This window comes from Cnephaeus nilssonii (assembly GCF_951640355.1).
Source record: "Cnephaeus nilssonii genome assembly, chromosome: 1".
NCBI classification, from domain to species: domain Eukaryota; kingdom Metazoa; phylum Chordata; class Mammalia; order Chiroptera; family Vespertilionidae; genus Cnephaeus; species Cnephaeus nilssonii.
The window spans coordinates 27,433,898-27,459,992 of NC_137072.1; the positions used below are offsets into that span (position 1 = coordinate 27,433,898).

Sequence of the window (26,095 nt, forward strand, 5' to 3'; positions counted from 1 at the left end):
TGCCCATTTGTTTGTGTATGGGCTATATGCGTGCTTTCTCACTACATCCATGGAGTTGAGTGGTTGTGACAGACTGTATGTCCCCACAAATTGAAAATATTTACTATCTGGCCTATTACAGAAAATTTTGTGATCCCTGATCTAAAATACATTCAACAGGGAAACTCTTACCATTCTAGTATACAAATGCAAATATACTCCACTCTGTAGGGTTAAACTGGGTCCTTGATTCAGTCATAGTTCCTACTTTATTATCCAGGTAACCCTCCAGCATTTTGCTGGGAGTGATTAATGATGCTTAGAGTGGTAACACCTTCTTTATAGGGCAAGATTTCAAACTCTATAAAGAAAGATGAAATTCGTTTTTAGTTCCCTGAGACTTCTGTTTGAAAAATAAATTCATATTTAAACACTAACTCAAATACTTCAATTCATGATTGCTAGATAAATGAACATTTACTCCTTTTTTTTTTTTTTAATCCTCACTTGAGGATATTTTTTCCATTGATTTTTAGAAAGAGTGGAAGGGAGGGGAAGAGAGAGTGAGAGAGAGAGAGAGAGAGAGAGAGAGAGAGAGAGAGAGAGAGAGAGGGAGAGGGAGAGGGAAACCATCAATGTGAAAAACGCACGTTGATTGGCTGCCTCGACCAGGGCCAGGGATCAAACCTGAAACCCAGGCACATGCCCTTGACTGGAATCAAACCTGAGACCCTTAGTTTTGTTTGGTGCTTGGGGCAACGCTGTAACCACTGAGAAACACCAGCCAGGGCTGAACACTTACTCTTAGGAGAGAAGCTGAGGGGTGCTCCATTCCAGGCACCCTTTAGCATAGAGTCAATATTTGACATTACCGTTGATGTGGTTGTCTTTTTTTTTTTTTTAATGACTACAATTGTCTTTTAATTTTTTCTATTGCAAAAAGCAGAGAATTTCCCATTATAAAATTTAGCATCTCCATATTTCAACCCCCATGTTTATAGGAGGGTTACCTATTAGATTAACACTATCTTAGAACATAAAGCTGGGTTCTGTCTAGTATAGTACAACAATATGAATTAGCTAATTGTTATGTGTACCGCTAGGAAAAACGATTTTTTTTTAAGCGCAACTTGCTTACACTAGAATGGAAACTTTTGCTGCATTTACATGCAGTACTGAAACAATCGTGTTAAAATGCCACTTGATTTATAGTGCAAGGGTCTAAGTCTTTTCCTTTGAGGCATTAGCCGATGTGTTTAATTCATCATCTTCTACCGGTACTCTCTCCTTTGGAAAGTGGTACAAGGCCAGTGCCTGTGTCCATGGTGTCCAGATGTGTCTGAGGGGCTGGGACATACACACCTTCTAACCACTACTGTGCAGAGGACCAGATTGGCCCAAATGAAGTTCTGTTGGTCATGGGGAACGCATCTTAGCTGAGGCGTTCTGGGCAGTAAGAGGTGATGTTTCAGCTTGCTTTCCTAAGCATTTACTCTCTCGCCTGCAACTGGGACAGCAGATGGCTGTCTGAGTTGTCAGACTGTGATCTGACTTGTTGCCCTGGGGAATGGTCCCTTATGTACAAGCAAATCAGGTCAGTGGTTCGAATTTAAAGTGACCAGCAGACATTGAGTGGCAGAGATATCAAGAATTACAATTATGTATGTGACAAGTTTCTGCCATTTAACGCTAACGTATTTGAATACTATAATTCTAATGAGATGACAGAAATCAAAGCGTGTTCTAGGTGAAGTTGCACTGTAGAATCCAGTTTTAACTGCCTTCCTGAAACACAGCCTGCAGAGTGTGTGTGGGTTGCTATAGAAATGGTGGTTACTGAACCAGCGTCTTATCACATATGGCGCATATGTATCGGGCACTAGGGATACCCACTCATAATTGGCCTGTCGTGGATTTGTCTCTGCTTCAGATGGTGGATATTACTGTTGATGCTGGGCTCATTGAACTAGTCCTTTTAGGTAAGTATTGGCCAGCCTGCCCTTGGAGGTGGAGCTTGAGTTAAACTATAGATCTAAGATTTTGTTCCACTTTGTTGTGTTTTGGGGAGAGAAAGGGGTGGAAGTTCTTAAAGCACTAAATTATGTTTTTAACTTTAAGAAAATTATTGCTGGCTTATCTTTTTCTCTGTATATCATGGGCCATGTGTCCAGGTGGAAGGGGACAGACATACTGCAATACTGAGGTGCAGTGATTGAGTTACAAGGATGAACTATGTTATATTGGGTGGGCAAAAGTTAGAACAAAAGAAGGGAGTTCATTTCTGTAATATTAAGTATGTGTTTACATGTGTGATATTAATTTTAGAACCAGATGCATCATCTTTAATTTTTTCAAAAAGAAGAGACTTGACAGGTAAGGGTATTAACAAAGAAGGAAGCAGACTTGCCTAAGTGTAATGTCAGTGCAGCCTTAAGGAGGGTGGTCTGAAGTAGGTCTTCTTGCCGTGAAGGCTATGTCTTAGAAACAAAGAAATCACTCGCATGAAAAGTCTCTACTTTTTCCCAGATGTGAAAATTGCCCATAAAAGCGGTTCAGGCTCCTAATAGATATGTAGGAGGGGAAAGGTAATTGACATTCAGAGAAAACTGATTGAAGTGATAGAACAGAAAAGAACACAGAAGGCATAGGACTTAATTTGGGTGTAAATGATGACAATCCAGGGAAAACATCAGCTTGCCTGAGATCTTGGCTGTCAGGTGGCCACAGATTGTGATTTATTTTTGAGACACAGATTGTATCTTTTTGCCACAACAATGGACCATTAGCATCACAGTTGCGGCGTTCGCCCCTGTTGTCCAAGGAGAGTGGAGGGAGGCGGGGAACACACGAGCTGAGCTGCCCGTGGGGAGGATGAATGCAGAGTGATCTCAGAACATGGACATTTGTTTTTCGATGTTGCTTAGCAACTCAAAAAATAATCTTGTAATGTCAGTCCATTCCTAAGAATTGTCAAGCCTTTTGTGTTTGTAGCTGCACCCCACCACCACCACCACATGAGAATTTTTAGAGAATAAACCATCACATTTGCTATATTATAGTTGTTTTGAAACCCTATTTGACAGATAGCACTGTGTAAGTTCAAGGTGTACAGCATAATGATTGGACTTACATGTATGGTGAAATGATTAACACAGTGGCTTTACTTAACATCCATCTTCTCATATAGATACAAAAAAGGGAAGAAAAAAATTTTTCTTATGATAAAAATACTTAGGACCTTCTCTTTTTTTTCTTCTTTATTTTTATTGTTGACACTACTACAGATACCCCATTTCCCCCCCACACCCCTTTTGCCCACCTCCCCCCAGTCCCCCGCTTCCCTCTGGACATAAACCACACTGTTGTCTGTGTCTATGGGCTATGCGTATGTGTTCTTTGGCTAAGGACTTAACAACGTTCATATACCGTGCAGCAGTGTTAACTAGAGTCATCATGCTGTACATTACATCCTAGTACTTACTTACCTTATAACTGGAAGTTTGTTTCTTTTGACCACTTTGCTCCATTCCCGTTCTCCCCACCCTCTCAATACAGAATTTAAAACCATCAGATACTTGTATTGCCTTATTTGCACTTACGAATAGACTATTTGATGGAATAAGACTAATGAGAACTGAACAGAGATAGGTCATACATGAAGGACAGACAGAGCCCCACCATATTAACAAAAAACAAAATCAAAGCACGTTAAAAGGAAAATGTCATGGTAAGTTCACCTATAGAAAAGTGGTAAGAAAATGGAATCATGGGTACACCAGGCTCAAAAGAAACCTCACCTGGCCATCCATGTCCATGTTTATGTTACTGACGACAAGTTCCCTTCAGTAACATGTCATCAGGTACTACAGAATATGGATGTTTCTAATTTGAATTTTATTTTGCAACTTTACAGGCTGTTTCTGTTTTTTTACAAATATGTTTTGGTTTTATACTTTTGTATGAGCTATAAGCTCTTTTATATTAGGACATATTTAACACATTATGATTTTTTAAATATTTTTTTTATTGATTTCTGAGAGGGAGAGAGTGATAGAAGCTCTCTTTCATGCACCTGACTGGAGATTGAACTGTGACCTCCTGGTTCATAGGCCAGCGCTCAACCACTGAGCCACGCCAGCCCTGGCACATTATGGTTTTTTAAATAAGGTCAACACATTGTATGGCAATATTTTTTTTCTTTTAAAACCAGTCTTGTATGTTAATCAGGTCTAGAAATCATTGGTATGAAAGGTAGTCCTGGCCTGATACCTCCTTTAGGTCAAGTTTCATCAACACTTAAGATTTAATCTTGCAAAAATATACATCACCTGGAAAACCTTTTACGGAAGTATTTTGGAATAAAATTTTACCTCTTAGTAGCTCTGCTTTCTGAACAGAACAAGGAGACGCCCATCTAAGCCCCCCACTTTAGAGGGCCTCGTGCTGGTCCTCACCTAGCTGCACCCTTTCCCCGTGGGATACAATGTCCACTGAGCCGAAGGGATGTGGCCGCCTGGAAGCTGAGCTTCCCTTTCCAGAGCACCCTCCTGGCACCCAGGACACCAGAATTCCCTGGCTTACAGGCTCTCTCCCAGGTCCGTCTCCCAAGGGCGGGCTTGTCTGCTCATATACACATGCCGTGTGCACACCCCAGGCCAGAGACATTGGGAAGGGGTGGCTACTGGCTGGGAAGTTAGCTTGGACGCGTGAGAAGGGGGTAGGTCACAAGCTAACTCCCCTTTCGCATGCACTCAAGGAATCTAAGAATTCTACACTGGGCCCTGGCCTTTAGGTTACTATAAGTTTATGGTGGGAGGAGGCGACACATTTTCTTAGCAATGTGATCCCTTGGTTTATAACTTAAATATTTATATATTGTATGTGGCCCTTCGTGTGTACTCTTGCCTTGAGTTCTGCCAATATTAGGGGAGGGTCTATCCTTGGGCAAATCAGTGACTTCTCTGCCCCTCATGTTTCTAGCCTCAGAAACAAGACATAGAATACTTACCTTTCAAGGATGTGTAAGACTGCACTCAGCACATTGCCAGGCATGTTTAAGTTCTTAATATCTTGCTTCTTTTTGCCTCCTCCCTTGAATCACCCCTTCCCATGGATCACACACAGGCACATGTATGCACAGAGCACACACATTAAACACCCAGCCTGCACAGAGAGCTTCATGCTAGGTCCCCGCACAAGCATCCTTGCTTGCTCTGTAATACATCACATGGATATGTAGTAGGTGTGTCTGAATTGAAGGAAATATGGATGGGATCATTTGCGGGGCGGGGGGGACCTTTTTTCTTTTCTTTTGTCGACTCATTCGCAGCTGAGCTTATCCATTAGCAAAACAGGTGTTACTATCAAACAACAGTTTTCATCACTGTTTGCAACACAGCCCGGGAAGTAGGGGACACAGTCTTTGTGAATGAGAAAGCAGCTGAAGCTCAGCCCAGTGAGGGGCTGGTTTGCACACACGGATCGGAATGTGGGGAGTGGAGAAGGGTTTTTTCCTTCAGAATTCAACTCCCCTTCCTTCTCTAGTAGGTCAGGTGTTTGTGCATTCCTGCCTCTGTGCCAAGAGTTAAGGTGACTTACTAGAATAATGGACTAAATCTGGGAGCACTAAACAACAACCCATTCCCAGATGTGTTCCATTTGGCCCACGTGGTTGATTTGGGCGCATTTTTGTTTGTTGTATTTTAATTTCCTGCCAACATTTAAAAGTTGAAAGATTTGCCATGGGCTTCTTGGCTTCTCTTTTTTAATAAAATCGAGCAATTCAGCAAATATTTACTGAATATCCTCTCTGTGTCCGACATGTCTCTGTTCTAGGCTCTTGGGATCAAGCAATGACAAAAGTCATTGAGTCAGGGAAGGTCCCTGTAAATTATGAAGCTTTGAGTCAGGGAAGGTCCCTGTAAATTATGAAGCTTTGAGTCAGGGAAGGTCCCTGTAAATTATGAAGCTTTTGTTCTCAATGGAGACAGGGGAACAGTTTACTTTAGATGCATGAGTGCTGTGAGGCAATGAAGCAGAGTGATGTCAGAGGGAACACCTGGGTGGGCAGACCCTTGGGAGAGGTGACGTTGGAGCTGAGATCCTAAAGTAGGAGCCTAACACAGAAATGTCTTGGGAGCAGAATGTTCGGGGGGGGGCGGGGGGGGACACCTGTCAACACAAAGGTGTTAAGGTTAGAACCAGTCTGGCCACACACCACACAGCCAGTTCACTAAGCAGCCTGCCCCTTAGGGCACAACAGCATCTGGAGGTGCAGGAAGTCCTCACTTAACATCGTCCTCAGTAGGTTCTTGGAAACTGCAACTTGAAGCGAATGGACGGATAACAACCAGTTGTACCATCGGCCTGTTGACATGAACAAGAGTTAAGTTCCCAACACATCTATCTCATCATCAACGTTATAGCAAAATGACATTATTTGAGGACCTGATATATCTGGTCTGCCAACTCCTGGCCTGTTGTCTGACAAGTGACTGGATTGTTTCCTAAATATATTAGAAATATTTCTGAAGTTGCTTCAAGCACTGGTTGCCCAGTTGATACACCAGGGCAACATGGTGAGAAATGGCCTTAGGGTTTTCTGGAAGAATCACCACACCCACAAAAGTGCAAATAAATGAAAGCTTTGCTGCTCAAAGTGTGGTCTGCCGATGGGGAGTCTCTTAGAACTGCAGAATCTCCTGCTCTACTCCAGACCCCATGAATGCTTTCTTTTTCTTTTTTTGGTGTTTTTTAAAATTGTTGTTGGTTTGGGGGTTTTTTTTGTTTTTGGTTTTTTGGGTTTTTTGGGGGTTTTTTAGAGAGAGAAAGTGGGACAGAGAGAGGGGGAAGGACGGAGGGAGGGAGAGAGAAACATCGATTAGTTGCCTCCCATATGCACCCTGACCAGGGATCGAATGGCAACCTAGGTATGTGCCCTGAACCCGCAATCAAACCCCAAACCTTTTGGTGTACTGGACGACACTCCAACCAACTGAGCCACACTGGCCAGAGTGACAATCTGCATTTTAACCAGATTGCCGTTGTAACCAAAGCACTGGTTTAGAGCATCTTATCACATTTGTTCAGATGTCTGTAAATTTCTCTTTTGCACTAGCCCTGTTGCCTTTTTCAATCCTCACCTGGAGATATATTTTCAATTGATTTTTTTAGAGAGAGTGGAAGGGGGGGATAGAAAGAGAGAGAGAAAGAATCATTGATGTGAGAAAGACACATGAATTGGTTGCCTCCTGCACACGCCTAATGGGGGTGGGGATCAAGCCTGCAACTGAGATACCTGCCCTTGACATGGAATCGAACCTGCAACCTTTGGTCCGAGGGCCAATGCTCTAACTATGGAGCAACTGGCTAGGGCACACTCTCCCTCATTTTGAGCACGTTTTTAAATGCTGGGGATCAGTGGCTGTGCCTCCTGGAATCCTGTTCTGTTAACCCATCTGATACTTCCTGAGGTTGAATTACAAGATGAATATTGGATTTACTGGGTAATGAACAAAATTTCTCTCCATATGGGTCTATTAGCCTGAAAATTTATATATACCTACTGTAAATTCAAAATTCTCTCATTAAATTTTATTAATGCTATTATGTATTCTACTACTTCTGGCTACCTATTTAAGGCACAAGCTTTCTATAACTCTGCCAGAATCTTTATGGTTTCTCATTACTGCTCTCTTCTAAAACTTGTTTCAGTAAGTCTTCTGATAACTCAGCTAAAGCTTAAAGGGGGGTGGGGGGGGGCAAAGGGAAGAATCAGTTGCTTAGATTACATTTATTTTGTAAGAATCTGTTTTAAAAAATTATCCTAAAAATACCAGGGGACATGTTGTAGCTGAATACAGATTCCTTTCTTGTTTTAATGTCTAAGAATTCAACATATCTGTGATTTTTATGCTTTGAACAGAAGGATGTTGGTTATATAGCAAGTTGCCCTTAATGTTATTCTTGTTTAAACCAGTCCCAAAATGTACCTGCCCGAAGCTATAAGAATCCAGCTATCTGTATATAACTTTTACTCTTCAGTTTGATTGCTTTCAACAAGAAAGATTAGATAATGGACCACCAGGTAAATGCTTTGCTATGTAATTAACAAGGAATGTTTCTTCCTCACAGATTTCATGGGAAAATAATTCTAAAGAAGGAAATATAGCCACTCAAAAACATAGACTTTAATTTGGAAAAAAAGAAGGCTACTCCACAATATCATAAATGTAGAAAGTGACACCATTTCTGCTACGCTGATGAAGGGGATGGATTCTTATATTCTGATTTTAGTGAGTGATCTTGTCCCAGTTTTGTTAAGGCAACATAAAATAGACTTAGACCTTGATAGTCTATATGTACATCTGGTAGAAAAGTATGATAGAGGTTATAGCTTAAGATAATACAGATGAAAGCCAGAAAAGTAAGGCATCTGGTTTCTAGAGGAATTCTGCATATTTGGGGATCTGGAGCGGCCCTATGACTAAAATTAGCAATAATGATAATAATAATACTAATAAAAGGGTAATATGCTAATTAGATCAGATGTCCTTCCGGACAAAGTCACGGTGGCAGGTGCTGAGGCAGAGGTGGTTAGGGGCAATCAGGCCAGCAGAGGAGAGCAGTTAGGGGCGATCAGGCAGGCAGGCAAATGAGCAGTTAGGAGCTAGTGTCCCCAGATTACAAGAGGGATCCCAGATTGGAGATGGTGCAGGCAGGTTGAGGGACACCCCCCCCCCCATGCATGAATTTCCTGCACCAGCCTCTAGTCCTATATAATAAAAGGCTAATATGCAAATTGTCCCCTCGACCAGGAGTTCAACTGGGAGTTCGACCAGGAGGCAGGGCCAGCCGGCCAACTGCCCACAGCCCCTCGCCCTGGCTGGCCCCACCCTTGATCTCTCTCCCACCCCAGTCGGGGTGGGCCAGCCAGCCAACTGCCCGTGGCCCCTTCCCCCAGCTGGCCTGGCCGGATCAGCCCCTACCCATGCACGAATTTGTGCACTGGACCTCTAGTAACAATAATAATATGGATCTGAGAGGTGCATACCTCTTAAGAGTATTCCTCAAACCAGCTAATGCCCACGTCATGCTGATTACTCAGCAGTAATCTCCACAGCCCAAGGGTTACTGGCCATCATCAGCAGCTGAGAGGCAAGGCAACCATAGGTTCTACTGTCCGAGTTCATGCCTGTGTCACGCATGTATGTCTCACCTCTCTCCATAAATGTTGCCAAATAGTTCGCAGTGATATTTACATGAAGGAGTAAAAATGGCTATATTTCAGTGTGAATACTCACCTTTTGATCCATGTAACTTCTTTGAGGTGGGTTTTCTGAGTGGGTGTGGAATTTTTTCATGGGTCCCAGCTTACAGATCTAGTAGAACTCACTGCAGCCTCTTTCAGGAAAAGCATATCAGTTGGAGATTGTTGGCTGCAGGAAGCAGAACACCAGCTGCAGCGCTTAGACCATGAGCATGTTCATTTTCTGCCTGGCAAAAGGGATGTGAAGCCAAAGGCGCCCGGACTGCTCCCTTCCATCACCAAGGACCTTCAGTTCCTCTGCTGTGCCATCCTGGGCAGCTCCTCAGGTCACACAGCCAGAAAATGGCAAAGCTGGAATTCACATGCAGGATTATCTTATGTTGGGGACGTCAGCCATGTGGCCAGTTTTATGCTGGACTATTTTTTTTTTTTAACCTTCCAACTGTTCTGAGGTCCGACATGGTCACAAGTCTCAATGTAAGCAGTAACTTGGTCCCTGTGCATTGGCTATTGTGCAAGGTGCCAGCTTCCATTGTGACCTGGCAGAGTGTGGATTTGCACTTGCAGTTTCCTTCTCAGAGTCAGTCGTGCTCCTGATATCAGGTGTCTCTGCTTGTTACCAAGCGCGGAGAGGAGGTAGCCTGGCTGTATGCTAGCAGGGCTTCCAGGCAGGGGAAGCCAGGGAATCAGCCCTATCGGTGGTATTCACATTAGACATCACATTTGGGGCCCTTTTTCATATTTTAGAGTTTTTTCCCTTTTGATGGCCATTTTTAATTCATCTTTATATTTTGCAAATAAAAACTGATTTCATTATTGCTTGGGAACCAAGCAAGACAGCAGCACCCCTGGAGATGGCTCCTCAGGTCTTACAGACCAGCATATGCTGTATTTTTTCTGCCTGCCAGTTATGATGTGCAGTAATCATTGTAGTTCAGTGTAGCTTCCAAGTGAAGAACTCATGGTGTTTTACACACAATGATCTTTGCCAAATACGTACATACCTAACTCAATTTCAAAAGATGCGGACAATTTTTCAACCAAGTATTTATTCTCGAAAATATCTCTAAATCTTTCCGTTGTGTAAGGTTTCACTCTAGAGAATGATAATTTGTACAAAACTGATCTGTGGGTGTGGTGTTGAGGGAAAACACCAAACTTGGATTCAGAATACCACTTTTCCATATCTGGTTTTGTCCCCCAGTCCCACACACACACACACTGCCTGCAGACATTCTTCTAGAGGTGGTTCAGTGAGGTGGTTTACTGCTAGTTCTCAGTAGCAGACCGTGCTGGGTGGGACTCCGGGTTGTCGGTGATGAGGGAGCAGAGCTGATAATAGACACACTGATGACAGCACAGAGAGGGGAGGGAAGAAGAAAGGGAAAAAGGAGAGAGGGAGGGAGGGAGGGAGGGAGGGAGGGAAAACAAACGTGGGAGTGGGTGGGGGTATTAGGTGTAGAAGCAAACAAGTCTATGTTCCTCAGCAGGGACCTGAGGAGAGCAGTATTTTAGAGCCTAGCATTGTAGTTCATCATAATCATGACCCTGAGTTATCATGAAAAATCAAAATTATATTCTATCCTATAAAGCAGGAGTGAATGATACGTTCTAGAATTATGTAAAACTGCTTTTTCAAATTTTGGCCAATAAGACCCAAGTTGTACAGAAGAGTAACTCTCCAATCACGCTCGGGAGATGTCTCTGCCTTCATGCAGAGAAGCTTATCTTTGGTTTGTTTTATATAAATCTCTGCCAGCCCTAGCCAGCTTGGCTCAGTGGATAGAGCGTCGGCCTGCAGACTGCAGGGTCCCCGATTCAATTCCGGTCAAGGGCACATGCCTGGGTTGCAGGCTCAATCCCCAGTAGGGGACATGAAGGAGACAGCCAATCAATGATTCTCTCTCATCATTGATGTTTCCATCTCTCTCTCCCTCTCCTTTCCTCTCTGAAATCAATAAAAATATATTTTGGGGGGGGAAATTTCTGCTTAGGGACACACTTAAAAGCAGTAGCATTAGAAAGATCAGATGCTTTTTAAACTGTTTGAAAGCCACCATTCTAGAAATTTCTGTAATGCAGAGTTTCATTCCTTGATGATGCCGAGAGATTGCTATATAACCTTCACACATGCAGTCCCAGTAATAGACATGCCACCAGCTTTGCACAGAGCAGAGAGGCGCTTGTTGTGGCCACCAGCCTGCTCCCAACTGACCCCCTTAACAGTTGGCCAGCCCCGCTCTGCAGGAGCAGCTGTGCATGAAGAAGGTGGCAGCCGGGCCTGTGGGACAGAGCACGAGGAGGCACAGGGTCCTGCCTGCACATCTTCACCAGGTGACCCGCCTGGACACTCAGCTTGTGCCCAGGAAGAGGACCCTGGGTGAGTCGGTAGCGAGCCCTCAGAAGGGAGCGGTGGGAAGAGGCTGGGAGGGACTCGCTCGGAGCAGGGAGAAGGAGAAGCACAGGAGCGAAGTGAACGGAGGAAGCCGCTGCTGGGCTGTTGTGTCTGGCCCACCGAGGAGACACTCGCTCAGGACAGCCCTTGGGCAGTTGTTCAGACCAAGGAGCATCCCGTGGCCGCCCCCTCCAGCCGACGGGGCGGGCAGACAAGAACAGCGGAGGCCTCGCAGCTGGAGCTTTCCTTGGTCCCTCTCCTGCTCTGAGCTGTGCCTGGGCCCCCCCCACCCCACCCCCCGGGGATGAGAGGGTCCCCACTTAGCACCCTGGCCAAAGGTCCAGCAGTCACATAACGTCATCGAACCAAAGAGGCTGTGCAGAGGCCTGTGCCCTGCTGTCCGTAGCAGCAGGGAAGGCTCCAGCAGGAGTCCCCAGCCTGAGTACAGGGAGCTCCTCTGGTGCGGGGAAAGCGCCCGCTTCCTGCAGCGTCAGGAAAAGCGTGTTTCTAGTTGGCAGTTCATTCGCTCATTTCCCTGTAGCTTATCTCTTCCTACAAACAGAACGCTTGGGAATGGCTTTTGCCAATAAAGCATGATCGTTGAATCCCGAAACAGTGTTACCCTCTATTTCCTGGGGATGGGTACATTTTCCAGAAAACGTGGGCCCGGAGCAATGCCTTTTTCTCAGCTGACTCTGCTCCCTTTTGTTGGAAAGGGCAGCGTCTCGACCTGAACCCCAATTTCGTCAGGAGATCTTTCCTGCTGGCCACCCCCAGCTTTTCTCGGAAGGTCGCCTGGTGTTACTTTGAGGTTGCAAGGCTGGCTTCCGCTCACTGTTAAGTACTGCTGAGCTCCTACACCAAGGGCATGTCTGTGTGCTGAGGAGAAGACCCGCCCACTCTGGCAGAGTGGACAACGGGTGACATGTTTCTGGAAAATCAGTGGTGCTGGGACACATGCCCTAGGAGTGCCCACATGTGGGAGTTCCTGGGTGCTGGAGGAACTCGGGAAAACGCATGGCATGACTTGAGTCTTGAAAGATAGGTAAATTTTTGGGAGAGAGACTCTGAGGTTGAAGCAACAGTTGTTTGCCAAGTCGCAGACTTGGCATGATGAGGAGGGACCTGGAAGAACTGAGGGGATTTAGGAGGGGGGGGGGGGGGGTAAGAAAAGCTGTGACCAGCTGGGCCTCCACTTACAGGTCCCAGTGACCTCCTGTTGCTGATGGCATTGGAAGCCCTGCCCAGCCATTGGCAGACAGGCACTAACCTCCTTTCCAGCCGCCGTCCGACAGCCCCCTCCCTCCCACCCACCCTGCACCTCCATCCCACCCCCTGCATCATGCAAGCCCTATTGCATGCAACCCCCTCCTCTTTCTCTCTGCCCACACCAGGTGGCATTCTTTCCTCCTTGTGCTCCCAAAGCAGCTGCGTGTCCTCAGTCACTGGCCTTTCTGGCTCCCACCAGCATCACCACCACCACCACTGGACAGAGGCCCTCCAGGCTGCCTGTGGGGACCTTTGAGCTGGGTAGAGTGTGGGCGTCCACCTGCTTGGCTTGCCCCCAGTGTAACTGGGAGGTATTTTTAGGTGTTTCCAGTTTCTGCATTGTGTTTACTAGTAGAAGGCAGAGGCAATTTAGCGATCCAGTTAGGTGGTTTGCCCTTGAGCGAACAGGAGTTATGACTCTGATCTTCCAGCTCTTTCCCTCTGGGTCCTTGAGCCTATTCCAGCATCCGCTCCATTCGAAAAGCAGTGACTCAAGACTCTAATCTGAGGAAAACTGTAAACCAAAGAATGTGCAGCCACTTCCTGCTGATACAGAGATCCTGGCAGGCTTGCTATTGTGGGAGAGTGTGGGGGAGAGAGGGGTGAGGTATGTGTCATGAGCTTAACAGTACAGGGTCCTGGAGGGCAGGGCGAACACTGGCAAGCAATCGCTTACCTACCTTCAGGGAAACGTTTGTACCAAACATAGAAACCCTTTTGCTCCCTGTGTCAAATGTTCTCTCTGTTTCCTTAGTAGCCCTGGAGAAGTAAGTGATGCTGCCCTGGCTGGTTTGGCTCAGTGGCTAGAGCGTCGGCCTGTGGACTGAAAGGTCCCGGGTTCGATTCCAGTCAAGGGCACATGCCTGGGTTGTGGGCTCAATCCCCAGTGGGGAGTGTGCAGGAGGCAGCCAGTCAATGATTCTCTCTCATCATTGATGTTTCCATCTCTCTCTTCCTCTCCCTTCCTCCCTGAAATCAATAATAATATATTTAAAAGGAAAAAAAAAAGAAGTACGTGATGCTGTGTGTGGCGTAATCATCTCTCGGTTGATGTTTAGCGAACGTATTGGAATTAGGCATCCTTGTTCTCATAATCATTTTAGGAACCTTCCAGCTTGTATTTTCTCTGGAGCCATGATTCAGCCTGTTGCATGGGCGGGTCAGACGGTGCAGGCTGGAGGCGCTTGCTGATGCTTGATGCCTGGCCTCTCCAGCCTTCTTTGTTCAGCTGCAGTCAGCAGAGGAGGTGTGTTAGCTGGGAGGCATTACCAAGGCACCTTTCCGCCTGCTGCATTTGAATGTTGCTATGGCAACTGATAAGCCCTAGAAGCAGCCCCAACTATTGTTTCTTTCTTCAAGGGGAAGAAAACATCCCCGATTGCCACCTCAGTGATATGTGTACCCAGACAAGGCAAGGATTTGGAGCCCAGAGGGTAGAATATTTGGTGCACAGTTGGTGCGTGTAGTTCTAGAGTGGACAGGGCTATGCGTGTGGCCATTTGAGGTGGTGGCTGATTGCAGGAGTGAGCTGAGCTGGGCAGGAGCACTGGGCACTGAAGCAAAGCAGGAGCCCTGCGTCAGTGATAAGTGACCTCGTCTTTGCTGATGGGTGGGGTGAGTGTTTGCATGCCCTTGGGGGCCTGGCCAGCACACTCCCTTGCCCTTGCTGCCAGCTTCCATCAAGGTCCTCAAAGTTAAGGCTCTCTGCAGGTGAGACAGGTGACAGCTAAATGACCTTGGGCAATGAGTCTGCTGCTAGAAACCCTACAAAGTGAAAAAGTCATCAAATTCGGGGAAGGTTTATGGGAGATGGCAGCACGGGAGAGCGGGAGAAAGAGCACTGGCCTTGGATGGACAGACCGACCTAGGTGCCCCTGCTCTGCTCCCGACCCTGGGAGTCCTCGAAGCCTTACGTAGCTCACCCGTCTTCAGTGTCCTCATTCAAAAAAGGAGAATAAGTCCAACTTTGTAGGGTTGTAGTGAGAATTATAGATAATGTACTGTCAGCCCTTCGTCTCCATGGGTTTTGTGTCTGCGGGTTCAACCAACCACCGATCGAAAACAGTATACGTATTTTTATTTCACGGTTGGGAGTCTGCAGATGCCGAGGGCCAACCATATGCATTGTTCTGTGACATTTTATATAAGAGACTTGTGCATCCTCGGATTTTGGTATCTGTGGGGGTCCTAGAACCAGTCCCCTGCGTATACTGAGGGATGACTGTATAGAAAGCACATCTGCTGTGACTAGCCAGTCCATAGTAGGAGCTCGTTAATGTTAAATACTGGTCAGAGTAGCAACTGAAAGACAGAACACAGACCTGGACTTATTCCATGTTTCCCGGCATCAGGGCCAACTGGAAATTTTTAGAAATACCTACCTCAGGCTTTCTGGGTCAGTATTTGCAAAGGTGGGACCAAGGAATCTATATATTAAAAAACAAAACAAAAACCTTCCCAGGGTCATTTCGATGGAGCCAGCCTGTGACTCCAGGTAGGAAATTCACTCACTTGTTTGAGGGTAGAGTGTAGCACCGCTGGATTTCTCCGACGTCCCACTCCTGCCGACCCTGTCATGCTGCTTTTATTTTCCTTCTCAACTCCAGCGGTTTCTGCTAAAGTCACCTGTGTTTGGAAGCAGGGATGTTTGGTGAAGTGGCTGGAGGGAATTTAATAAGGAAGGCAAAGAAAAACTAAAGTGAAGCGAGTTGAAAAGCATCTCCAGGAAAGCTGTGTGCAGCCCCTAGCTACCCATTTTGGCTCCCGAATGGTTATAAACGTGACATTTAAGGTGACTTGTACCAGGTGCCGGAGCCTTGAATAGGAGTGTAGCATGCCTAGAGCTGAAGTTGTTTTCTGCACCCACAGGAACGTGGCTGAAGAGCGGCCTCGGCCTCGTGCACCAGGAGGGCAGCCAGCTGACGTGGACGTACATTGCCCCTCAGCTGGGGTACTGGGTGGCAGCCATGTCTCCCCCCAACCCAGGTAACACGGAGGCAGCGCCCGCAGGCATGGGGAATGATGTCCTGAGGGGTCAGGTTGAGTACACTTTTGAAAATAACTTCAACAGGGACATCCCATCTTAAAAATGGTTGAGAGTCTGAAAAATCAAATGATGAAACGAAGGTACTTCATGGGATGGGGAGTTCTAGTTGGAACTCTCCCATCTAGGATAAGAATAATGCATGGGAAATCATCTTGTCTCGTGTCTCTGTTTCTCGTAGACAGCTGCCATAGGAAATTCTTAATCTAAAGCCCGCAGAGGCAGCTCAGACCTCCTCCCTAATTCCTGAAACAGCTGTGGCCGGTGTGAGAGATGTAGGGAAAGGCATTCCACGGAGGGACTCACAGAAAGTCATCACGGGTGACTTCTTGGGGCAGAAAGCTCTATGCGGCATTTCCAAAAGGTTCTCAAAGCCAACCAGTGGCTTTGTACCCAGAAGAATAGTCATTTCCATTTAGGAAATGTGAATGAACTTGTATTTTTTTCAAGTGTGACTAAAAGTTTATTTATTTTTTTAAACCTATGTGCCCCAATTTATCCCAGTGAGTATTCCAGACTTGTTTTTTCAAAATAGTCACGTTAGGAGAATTATTTCCAATGATGCACAAAGCACCTTTTGAATGTGTCGCGTGGACTGCCTCCATTAGTGAGACGCTGCCTGGCGGCAAATCTTGATGCTCAGAGGTACAGCTGAAAGCCGTGCGTGTCCCAGTCTGGTGAGTACAGTAGGTGACTGAGCCGAGGTCAGAAGGCGCTGTGATTGAAGAGTGTCTCTTGTAAATTAGCCATGAAGGCAGTTCCAAAATGGGAGTCCACCGTGTTTCGGCAGTGTAATTATCACTGGAAGGAACACTGAGACTCCCAAAGTAACTAATTTATAGGGGCCATTCCTAGGTGGGTATAGTCTGTCACCGTTTACTTTATATTTCCATCCTCAGAAAATGTGCACACTTCGCATCTGTGTTTGCAGAGTACGTGTTTCCCTTTATGATATTGCTCCTGTAGCAATATAGGCATGAACCAGTCTCCAAGTCTGAAATATCTAGGAGATGATGAAGAGTAAGGAAAGAAATTCCTTAGGTACCAAAGCAGAGGCCACAAATCCCAGGCGTTGAAGTTGACTTTCATTGTAGACCTGTTTCAAACAACCTTGGCAATCAGTTTTCCCATCATGAACAGATGAATAGATACTTCCGTACAGAGGGGAGAAAGAACTCCTGGATGTAGGTCCTCTGAAGCTTCCTAGTAGTAAAGGAAGAGGAAAAACAGCCACAAAAAGCATACATAGCACAGTCCCTGGTGGCATTTAATGTAGAAACATGTGTTGGTAACCTCACAGCCATCACTGTTATGAAAACAAATTACCGCGATGCTGTGTCTTCCTGAGCCCAAAACCAACAAGAAAATAATTAGGGTTTTCCTCTTTAATTCACTGGTTAAGAAGGAAATGAAGTGTGCCTGTGAGTTTTATAAAGGTTTACATTGGCAGAAGTTAAAGTAATAACATTTTAAGTACTTAAAGGAATTGAACTTCGGTTGCTTGGAAATGACTTCTACGTACACCCAATATGTTGGTGACGCCTGCCAAGGCACTGCTGTGCCGCGGTGCCCGGGGAGGCTGTCTTTGTGTAAAAAAAATTGTTTCTCTCAATGATTAAGGCAGGATATGGTTGTCAGGTACTTTTCCAACTTTTGTAAATATTAACTCCACCCCATTGAAGTGAATAATGTTGTCTTTTGAACATAAGTAATGTCACTATTTTCTCAAGAGCTATTAAAACTCCTTGGGCTTATCAAGCTCTGAAGAGATTTGTCTCCTTCAGAAGGTTTTTTAATAAATCTATCCCTTAGAATATAAAAAATCAGTAGGTAAATGGGTGAAACAATATAAAACCACATTTCTTCCTTCCCACCTTTGCTGCACTGCCAGGATACCTGGACAAAGATCGCAATTTGGGGAGGTTTTTGTTGTTGCCGACCACCTGTTGTCAGTGACATTAAGATACAATCTTATAGATGCTGAGCATGAAGAGTCTAAGTTAAGTACTTCTTGAGATTCTTTACAATGTAAACGAGAGTCTGTTTACCTCTGATGACCTGGTCTATGAGTTCTGGAGAGGACTGTGGCCACATCAGGTTAATCATTTGGAAAAGTTATTGTAGAGGAACATTTAATTTTAAAGAATGGAAGGCATTTTAGAAACACTTGACACCCTATATGGATGGGTTTTTTTCTTTATTTATTGATTAAGGTGTTACAGATGTGTCCTTATCCCCCCATTGCCCCCCCAAACCCCTTATATGGATGTTTTTTAAGTCATAGTACATTTCCTTCATACATCTCAACTAATTGATTTAGGCAAAGGGCTCTTCACAGTCACAATGACTGCCAAGTGGAAGTGAGAATAAAATCTTGTGATTTTTTTTCTCCTGCAGTATAAAATCTCCTGTTATTCAGGCCATCTCTCTGAGCGTAAGAGTCCCACTCATTGTATTATTATGCATCCATTTGCTTTTATTAAAAATCATGTGTTTAGAATGCTGAACGCATGTGGCTCTCAGCTAAGGAGGGACCCTGACGCACTGCATGTAGTAGGTGCATATTCAGAGCTGCTGGCCACAGCTGCTTCAGTAATGGGGCTGGTCATCCCTCCTCATTGATGACATCCTGGTATCAGCTGAAGGGTGTTTGCATCTGCCCTGCTCCGGGCCCCAGCCAGTAAGAGTAATAAAAACATGACATTTGCTCTAGCCGGTTTGGCTCAGTGGATAGAGCATCAGCCCTCAGATTGAAGGGTCCCAGGTTCGATTCTGGTCAAGGGCATGTACCTGGGTTGTAGACTCGATCCCCCACCCCCATTGGGGTGTGTGCAGAAGGCAACCAATCGATGTGTCTCTCTCACATCGACGTTTCTCTCTTCCTGTTTCTCCCCCTTCCTTCCACTCTCTCTAAAAATCATTGGAAAAATATCCTTGGATGAGGATTAACAAAATCAGAAAACACATGACATTTGTGTTCTTTATTCCTCTGTGTATTTAAAGGTTTCCACAAATCTAAAGTGTCCTTTTCTGACCTTCTAGGTCCCGTTGTCACACAGGACATTACCACGTATCACACGGTGTTTCTTTTGGCCATTTTAGGAGGAATGGCTTTCATACTTTTGGTTTTGCTGTGTCTCCTTTTATATTATTGCAGGTAATGTTTTACCATTTTGGCAATATCTTTTTTTCATTTGGAATGGCTTGTGCAAGCATGATATGGAGGTCTTTTTTTTTTTTTTTCTTCTGAATCGAGGTCTCTTTTTTTATAGGTAGAAAAAATGCCTACACACTGAATATTTGTCATCTGACTTGCAAACGAATGAAGAACATAAGAGGCACACTGTGTATAATATATAACATTACTTAGAAGGGCAGTTATAGAACCCATTTACCGTTGTCCTGTGATTGGTTTAGAATATCCCTAAACGCTGATTAAGGTGTGATATTCTCAAGGACAAAGCAGAACTATTTTTATTGCAATGCCTCGTCTGTTCTGTTTGCGAAAATGCTGATTGTCGATTCTTGGGGTAACCGCTTTTGAATGAATGACTCCGATGCACTTATAAGAGCCTGCGGGTGAAATGTGTGGCCTGTGCTGCTCTGAATCAAAATAAGGCTGAGGGTGTGTGTGTGGTGAGCAGGCTTCTGGCTTGTTTCTTTCTGTGGAAATTGCGAGTTAGGATTTTACTTGAAACGCAACCATGACGAGAATCTTTAATCTTTGGGTTTGGATTGTTGTCTCTTGATCGTAGGCGGAAGTGCTTGAAACCTCGTCAGCACCATAGGAAACTGCAGCTCCCTGCCGCCCTGGAGAGTTCCAAAAGAGACCAGTCCACCTCCATGTCTCACATCAACCTGCTGTTTGCCCATCGGGAGTCGGAATTCCCAGGCCCACTCTCTGTCACCAGCCACACCCGCCCGGACGCCCCGGGCACCAAGGAGCTGATGAGTGGGGTGCGTTTAGAAATGATGTCTTCCAGCGGAGAAGTGGACCTGCACACCCCCATGCTGAAGCTGTCCTACAGCACCTCCCAAGAGTTCAGCTCTCGGGAGGAACTCCTGTCTCATAAGGAAGAGGAAAAAAGCCAAATCTCCTTTGATAACCTAACACCAAGTGGGACATTGGGAAAGGACTACCATAAATCCGTGGAGATTTTCCCCTTAAAGTCCAGGAAGTCTATGGAGAGAGAAGGCTACGAGTCCCCTGGCCGCAGTGATTACAGGAGGAGCTACAATGCCATGCTGTCACAGCCTTTATTTGAGAAGCAAGACCGAGACAGTCAGGCCTCCATCAACCATATTTCCACAGGAAGTAAGCTCACCATTCAGGAACACATGTACCCCGCGCCTTCCTCTCCCGAAAAAGAGCAGCTGCTGGACCGCAGACCTACTGAATGTATGATGTCACGATCCGTAGACCACCTGGAAAGACCCACGTCTTTCTCGCGGCCCGGCCAGTTGATCTGCTGCAGCTCCGTGGACCAGGTCAATGACAGCATTTACAGGAAAGTGCTGCCTGCCTTGGTCATCCCCGCTCACTATATGAAACTGCCTGGCGACCACTCCTACGTGGGCCAGCCGCTGGTCGTTCCAGCGGACCAGCAGCTGGAGATCGAAAGACTGCAGGCCGAGCTCTCCAGCCCCCACGCGGGGATCTTCCCACACCCCTCCTCGCAGATCCAGGCCCAGCCCTTGTCGTGCCAGGCCATCTCCCAGCAGCACTTGCAGGATGCAGGCGGCCGGGAGTGGAGCCCGCAGAACGCGTCCATGTCGGAGTCTCTGTCCATCCCAGCATCCCTGAACGACGCGGCCTTGGCCCAGATGAACAGCGAGGTCCAGCTCCTGACCGAAAAGGCTCTGATGGAACTTGGCGGCGGGAAGCCACTCCCGCACCCCCGGGCCTGGTTCGTCTCCCTGGATGGCAGGTCCAACGCACACGTTAGACATTCTTACATCGATCTCCAAAGAGCTGGGAGGAACGGAAGTAATGATGCCAGCCTGGACTCCGGCGTGGATATGAATGAACCCAAATCTGCCCGGAAGGGAAGAGGAGACCCTTTGTCTCTCCCACAGAACCACCCGCCTGTCCAGGAGCACCCTCAGAAGGAGCCGAGGGTGGCGGACAGCACTGCCTACACGCAGCTCGTGTACCTGGATGACATGGACCAAAGCGGCAGCGAGTGCGGCACCACCGTCTGCACCCCCGAGGACAGTGCCCTGCGGTGCTTGCTGGACGGCTCCAGCCGGAGAAGCGGCAGCCAGCTGCCCAGCCTGCAGGAGGAGACGACCAAACGGACTGCGGACGTCCCCCCCGAGCCCCTGGCCAGCCCCGATCAGAGAGGGTCTGCTCACGAGGACGATGAAGACGACGACGAGGATGACCAAGGAGAGGACAAGAAGAGCCCGTGGCAGAAGCGGGAAGAGAGACCCCTGATGGCGTTTAACATTAAATGAGCGACTGCAGAGTCACCCAATCTAACAGAATTGCCAAAAAATCCTTACTTACGGAAGTGCTCACACGCTTGTGGAGGAAGTTGAACCACGGCAACCGTGGCCCGGGGACATTTCCATTTCCGGTTGTGTAAATGTTCGGAAGGCATTACAGTGATGACTCGGAAGGAAGGAGGGCGGTGAGGGATGCCTCGCCGCCAGGGAGGTGGCCGAACGCCGCGTCTGAGTGTCCTTCCACGTGCTTGCCGTGTCCCCCGAGGACACTGAGAAACCACAGTGATGTTGCTGGTTCTGATGATAACCTCAGTTCTCCCTCAGATTCCGGGAACAGATGAAGCTCTTTGTTGCATCGCCTGAGTCAGTTTTATCACGACAATGCTCCTGTGACGTTATGACTGAGAAATTAGCTTGGCACTTAGTGCCTCGAGGTATTCATTACCTCAGAGGAAAGCTATGCATTGCTGCTTCGTGCTCTTACTCTGCCTCGGTTTTTGCTTTGCGTGGGTTTTGTTTCGGGTTTGCTTTTTTTTTATAAGCCCAGTTTGGTTGTCAAGATTTTATTCCTTCGTTTTGGTCTGTTCTGGTTCTTGCTGGTTTATTTCCACGTCTCCATTCAGGAACTCCTGTCGTCTCTTAACATCCAAGCCTTTTAATGAAATCGTGCTGAAATTTTTTATCGGCTGAGAATCCTTCAATCCTGGTCCCATTAACTCCAAGTGCCTTTTTTACAGTGACAACAGACAGTCCCTCACTTATCCTCTTTGTTTTTCTTAACTCCTGTAATGGAACTGCCTGGATTTTATAAAGTTATTAAACGATACCCCTTTCCTTTGGACTGCATGCTGCCAAGTGCCCGTTTGTGCACAGAATTCCGATTTCCGCGCAGTGTACTCTCCAGTTCTCCTGTGTGATGTGGATTCTGTTTAGCTAAGATAAACTAGAGGACACCCTAAAGACTCCCCCCACCCCCACCCACCACTCCATCCCTTTGGCCACTAGCCACCATTATGGTTTTATTGGCTGTTTGTATATATGGTTACATATTAGCGCTGGAATTCTATGGGCTGATCTTGCTCTCCCAACATCAGTATGGACTGAGCAAGTGAACTGAATGTGACTATTAAAAAAAAAAAAAAATCTTATGTGCTATCCAAAAGTGCCAGAATGACTCTTCTGTGCATTCTCCTTAAAGAGCTGCTTGGTTATCCAAAAATGAAAATTCAAAATAAACTCTGAAGGAAAAAATAAAAAACTATCTTATAGTCATTTTCATTCATTCTGAGCCATTATTTGCTTCAAAGTCGTTATGAAGAAATTGCGGTTCATTTCTTGGCAGTCTAAATGCCAGTTTGTTGGACTTATATTCAAAGACCACCATGAATTTAGATTATAGTTAAAGTCCTTAAAATCCACCTTTGAATTTGGTTTCATCCAAGAATACAAAGTAACATTGTGTGGTGTTTCATATGGGGAGAGAGATCTGCACTTTCCAAGAACCTGAGGTTTTATGTTCAGTATTGATTCACTTCACTTCCAAAAGACCTTATTAAAATGACCAGAACCATCCCAGATGTGTAAGACTGTTCCTCGGAATCATTAATGGAAACATTGGAACATAGAAGAGATTGGCGGAAGTAAATTAAGCCAACTGTGTTTATAGGAACAGCTTCCTTACAAAATCTTTATTGGTGAATTCCAGGCAGGCAGAAAACTAATCAGGCTGATTTTTATTATTTTAATTCTAAAGAGTAAATGTTTAGTATTTTGCTTTTAAGAGGGAAACCTGTTGAGAGATCCCCCACAGTGAAGGCCATCTAAGTGGGAGTCTATGGTGTCACAAGTGAGCAGACCTTTGGGAGTGAACATGCTCACCGATAGGTGGCAGGTGAGTCCTTGCAGACTCCACTGACACTCCAGGGAGAAGCCCTTTGTCAACTACCCTCCAGAGACAAGGTAAGTGGCCTCTCGCAAGAATTCCTAGGGTGCCCTGGCCAGTGTGGTTCGGTTGGTTGAGCGTTGTCCCATGTCTTGTACACCAAAAGGTCGCTAGTTTGATTCCCAGTCAGGGTATTACCCAGGTTTCGGGTTCGATCCCTGGTTGGTTGGCGGTGCTTGCTGGAGGCAACTGGTTGATGTCTCTCTCATATCCATGTTTCTCTCTCCCTCTCCCTCTCTCTCTCTTTAAAAATAAAAATACCACTGTTGCCCTGGCTGATTTGGCTCAGTGGATAGAGCATCAGCTCGTGGACCAAAGAATCCAGGTTTCGATTCCGGTCAGGGGCACGTACCTCTGTTGAGGGCTCGATGTGTGTCTCTCACATCGATGCTTCTCTCTCTGTCTCTCCCCCTTCCCTTCCACTCTCCTTAAAATCAATGGAAAAATACCCTTGGGTGAGGATGAACCAAACACACACACTAAAAAATCAATTAAGCCCTAGCCGGTTTGGCTCAGTGGATAGAGCATTGGCCTGCGGACTGAAGGGTCCCCGGTTCGATTCCTGCCAAGGGCATGTACCTTGGTTGCAGGCACATCCCCAGTGGGAGGTGTGCAGGAGGTAGCTGATCGATGTTTCTAACTCTCTGTCCCACTCTCTTCCTCTCTGTAAAAAATCAATAAAATATATTTTTTAAATCAGTTTAAAAAACACATTAAAACAAAAATACCCAGGGTCAGACCTAGGTGACTGGGGAATGCTGGGAGATCCCAGCCCTTTGTAGCTCTTCCTAAGGTTGCTGCCAGCGCAGTCACCTTAAAGCATTTCAGAAGAATTATGGGAGATCTGGCAGGAAGACTGGGGGCACGGAGGGGGTGGGGCACGGGTTTCTGACTTCGCTTTAGGCTAGACATAACCTGGGTCTGCCGTGAGTATAGAAAGTGTGGAGCAGCCAGCAGTGGTGAGAAGACACTGTTTGCCAAAGATGGAGCTTAACTCATCTTCACTTACAAGTTAACATTTTTGCTCAGGGTGTCAACACTGGTCAGAAGACTCATTGTCTGCACCGAGCACTGTGACTGGGAACTGTAAACATTTATCTTCTCTCTAGCCTGTTAGGGTAAAATGTCAGTGTTCCCAGTCAATTATATTGCCTGAAGGACCAAACCCATCAAAGGCATCATGCTTATGCCACCTAGTGGTGAGTGTTCACCGGCCTATTAAGGAGACTTCAATCTGAATAAATGGGTCCAGGGCCCGCTCTGGGAAGACAAGGGTGGGAGTGCCCAGGGGTGACTTGGACCTTCTTCTGTGCTCCAGGTAATGAGTTGGGACTGACATCTGTTGAGTTTCTGACTTGGAAACGATATGCTGAGAACAATAATGCATTCTATTCTAACAATGCATTCCATTCTCAAAACTATATTAGGAAGATATTTTTATTTATCCGTTTTGCACCTAACTAAATTGAGGCTTGGGGGTGAAGTAATTGAGGCCACTTGTCTAGAAGCTGTGTAAACAACCAGCTCTCTGGAAACAAATGCATTTAGGTTATACATGTTGCTGATTAAAGGATGTGTAGGACAAATCCTAGCAAAATACATAATTGTAAATTCCATTTGACAGGTACTCTCACAGAATACTTTCATCAATTTTTGTCACATCTGTTGTGGCAGTTGACAAAAGGATATAGCTCTGACATGAACATTAACAGATTTTTTTTTTTTACATGAATGATTAAGATGAAACAAACAACAAAGACACATGTCAGAACGTCACTCGTTTATCCAGCATAGCATGTCTTCTTAGCTGAGTCAGGTCATGGTTGCTGAATCCTGGGAGAATATTTGGTTTTTTAATACTGGAAGACTATTTCCTCAACTTCCTGTGCTAGTCGCAATGTAATGGGTCTAGACATGATACCGTTTTTGTTTTTGTTTTTTAAGTATATTTTTATTGATTTCAGAGAGGAAAGGGAAGGGGGAGAGAGAGAGAAACATCAATGATGAGAGAGAATCATTGATCGGCTGCCTCCTGCATGTCCCATACTGGGGATCAAGCCTGCAACCTGGGCATATGCCCTGACCAGGAATCAAACCATGACCTCCTGGTTCATAGATCGATGCTTAATCACTGAGCCATGTTGGCTGGGCTAGATATAATACAGTTTTAAGTTTAATCTGCGTTATTAACATTTTCTTCATCGCTTTCTTAAATCTAGACAGTCAACAAATCAAGCATTGATTTGTGGCATTGCCCATTTCCATGGTGTCAATACTCCCATGTGGCCAGATTCAAGCAACTAGAGTGAGAGCACTACACTCAAAAGTTGGGAAGACATGTCCTGTAGCACACAGTTATATTTCCACCAGATACAATAGAGGTAAATAACCCCAAGAGCATAGTCAGATATATAGTTGATCCTCATTGTTTGCAGATTCCATTGTTTATGAATCTGTCTACTTGCTAAAATTTATTTGTAACTGCAAGATCAATCATTGCCATTTTTTTAGTCATTCATGGATGTGTGTGGAGCAATGAAAAATGTGAGCTGCCCCATGCCCATTTTCCCAGCTAAGGTTAACCAGCAATGCTCTGCCTTCTTGTTATAGCTCTCACTGTGAACAAATGTCCCTTTTTCGAAGTCTGTTTATTGCTGCACTTTCTGCATTTTTATGCTTTTGTTGGTGATTTCACTGCTTAAAGTACTCCTAAGGTCAAGAGGGCTTGTGATGCACCTGGTGGAGAAAATA

General features: G+C 45.7%; 1 protein-coding gene across 4 annotated transcripts in view; it reads left to right on the forward strand.

The window, feature by feature from the left end:
• FAM171A1 (family with sequence similarity 171 member A1) overlaps positions 1–22,802 on the forward strand; it is a 123,567-nt gene extending 100,765 nt beyond the window's left edge. The window contains exons 5-7 of one of the 4 annotated variants that reach the window (XM_079793997.1): positions 15,780–15,896; positions 18,997–19,111; positions 19,710–22,802. In XM_079793997.1, coding sequence (XP_079650123.1) covers positions 15,780–15,896; positions 18,997–19,111; positions 19,710–21,411 — 1,934 coding nt within the window. In that variant the 3' untranslated portion in view covers positions 21,412–22,802. The remainder of the gene's footprint in view (positions 1–15,779; positions 15,897–18,996; positions 19,112–19,709) is intronic. The other 3 variants (XM_079793995.1, XM_079793996.1, XM_079793998.1) reach the window with 3 other exon arrangements.
• The last annotated feature ends 3,293 nt before the right edge of the window (positions 22,803–26,095 follow it).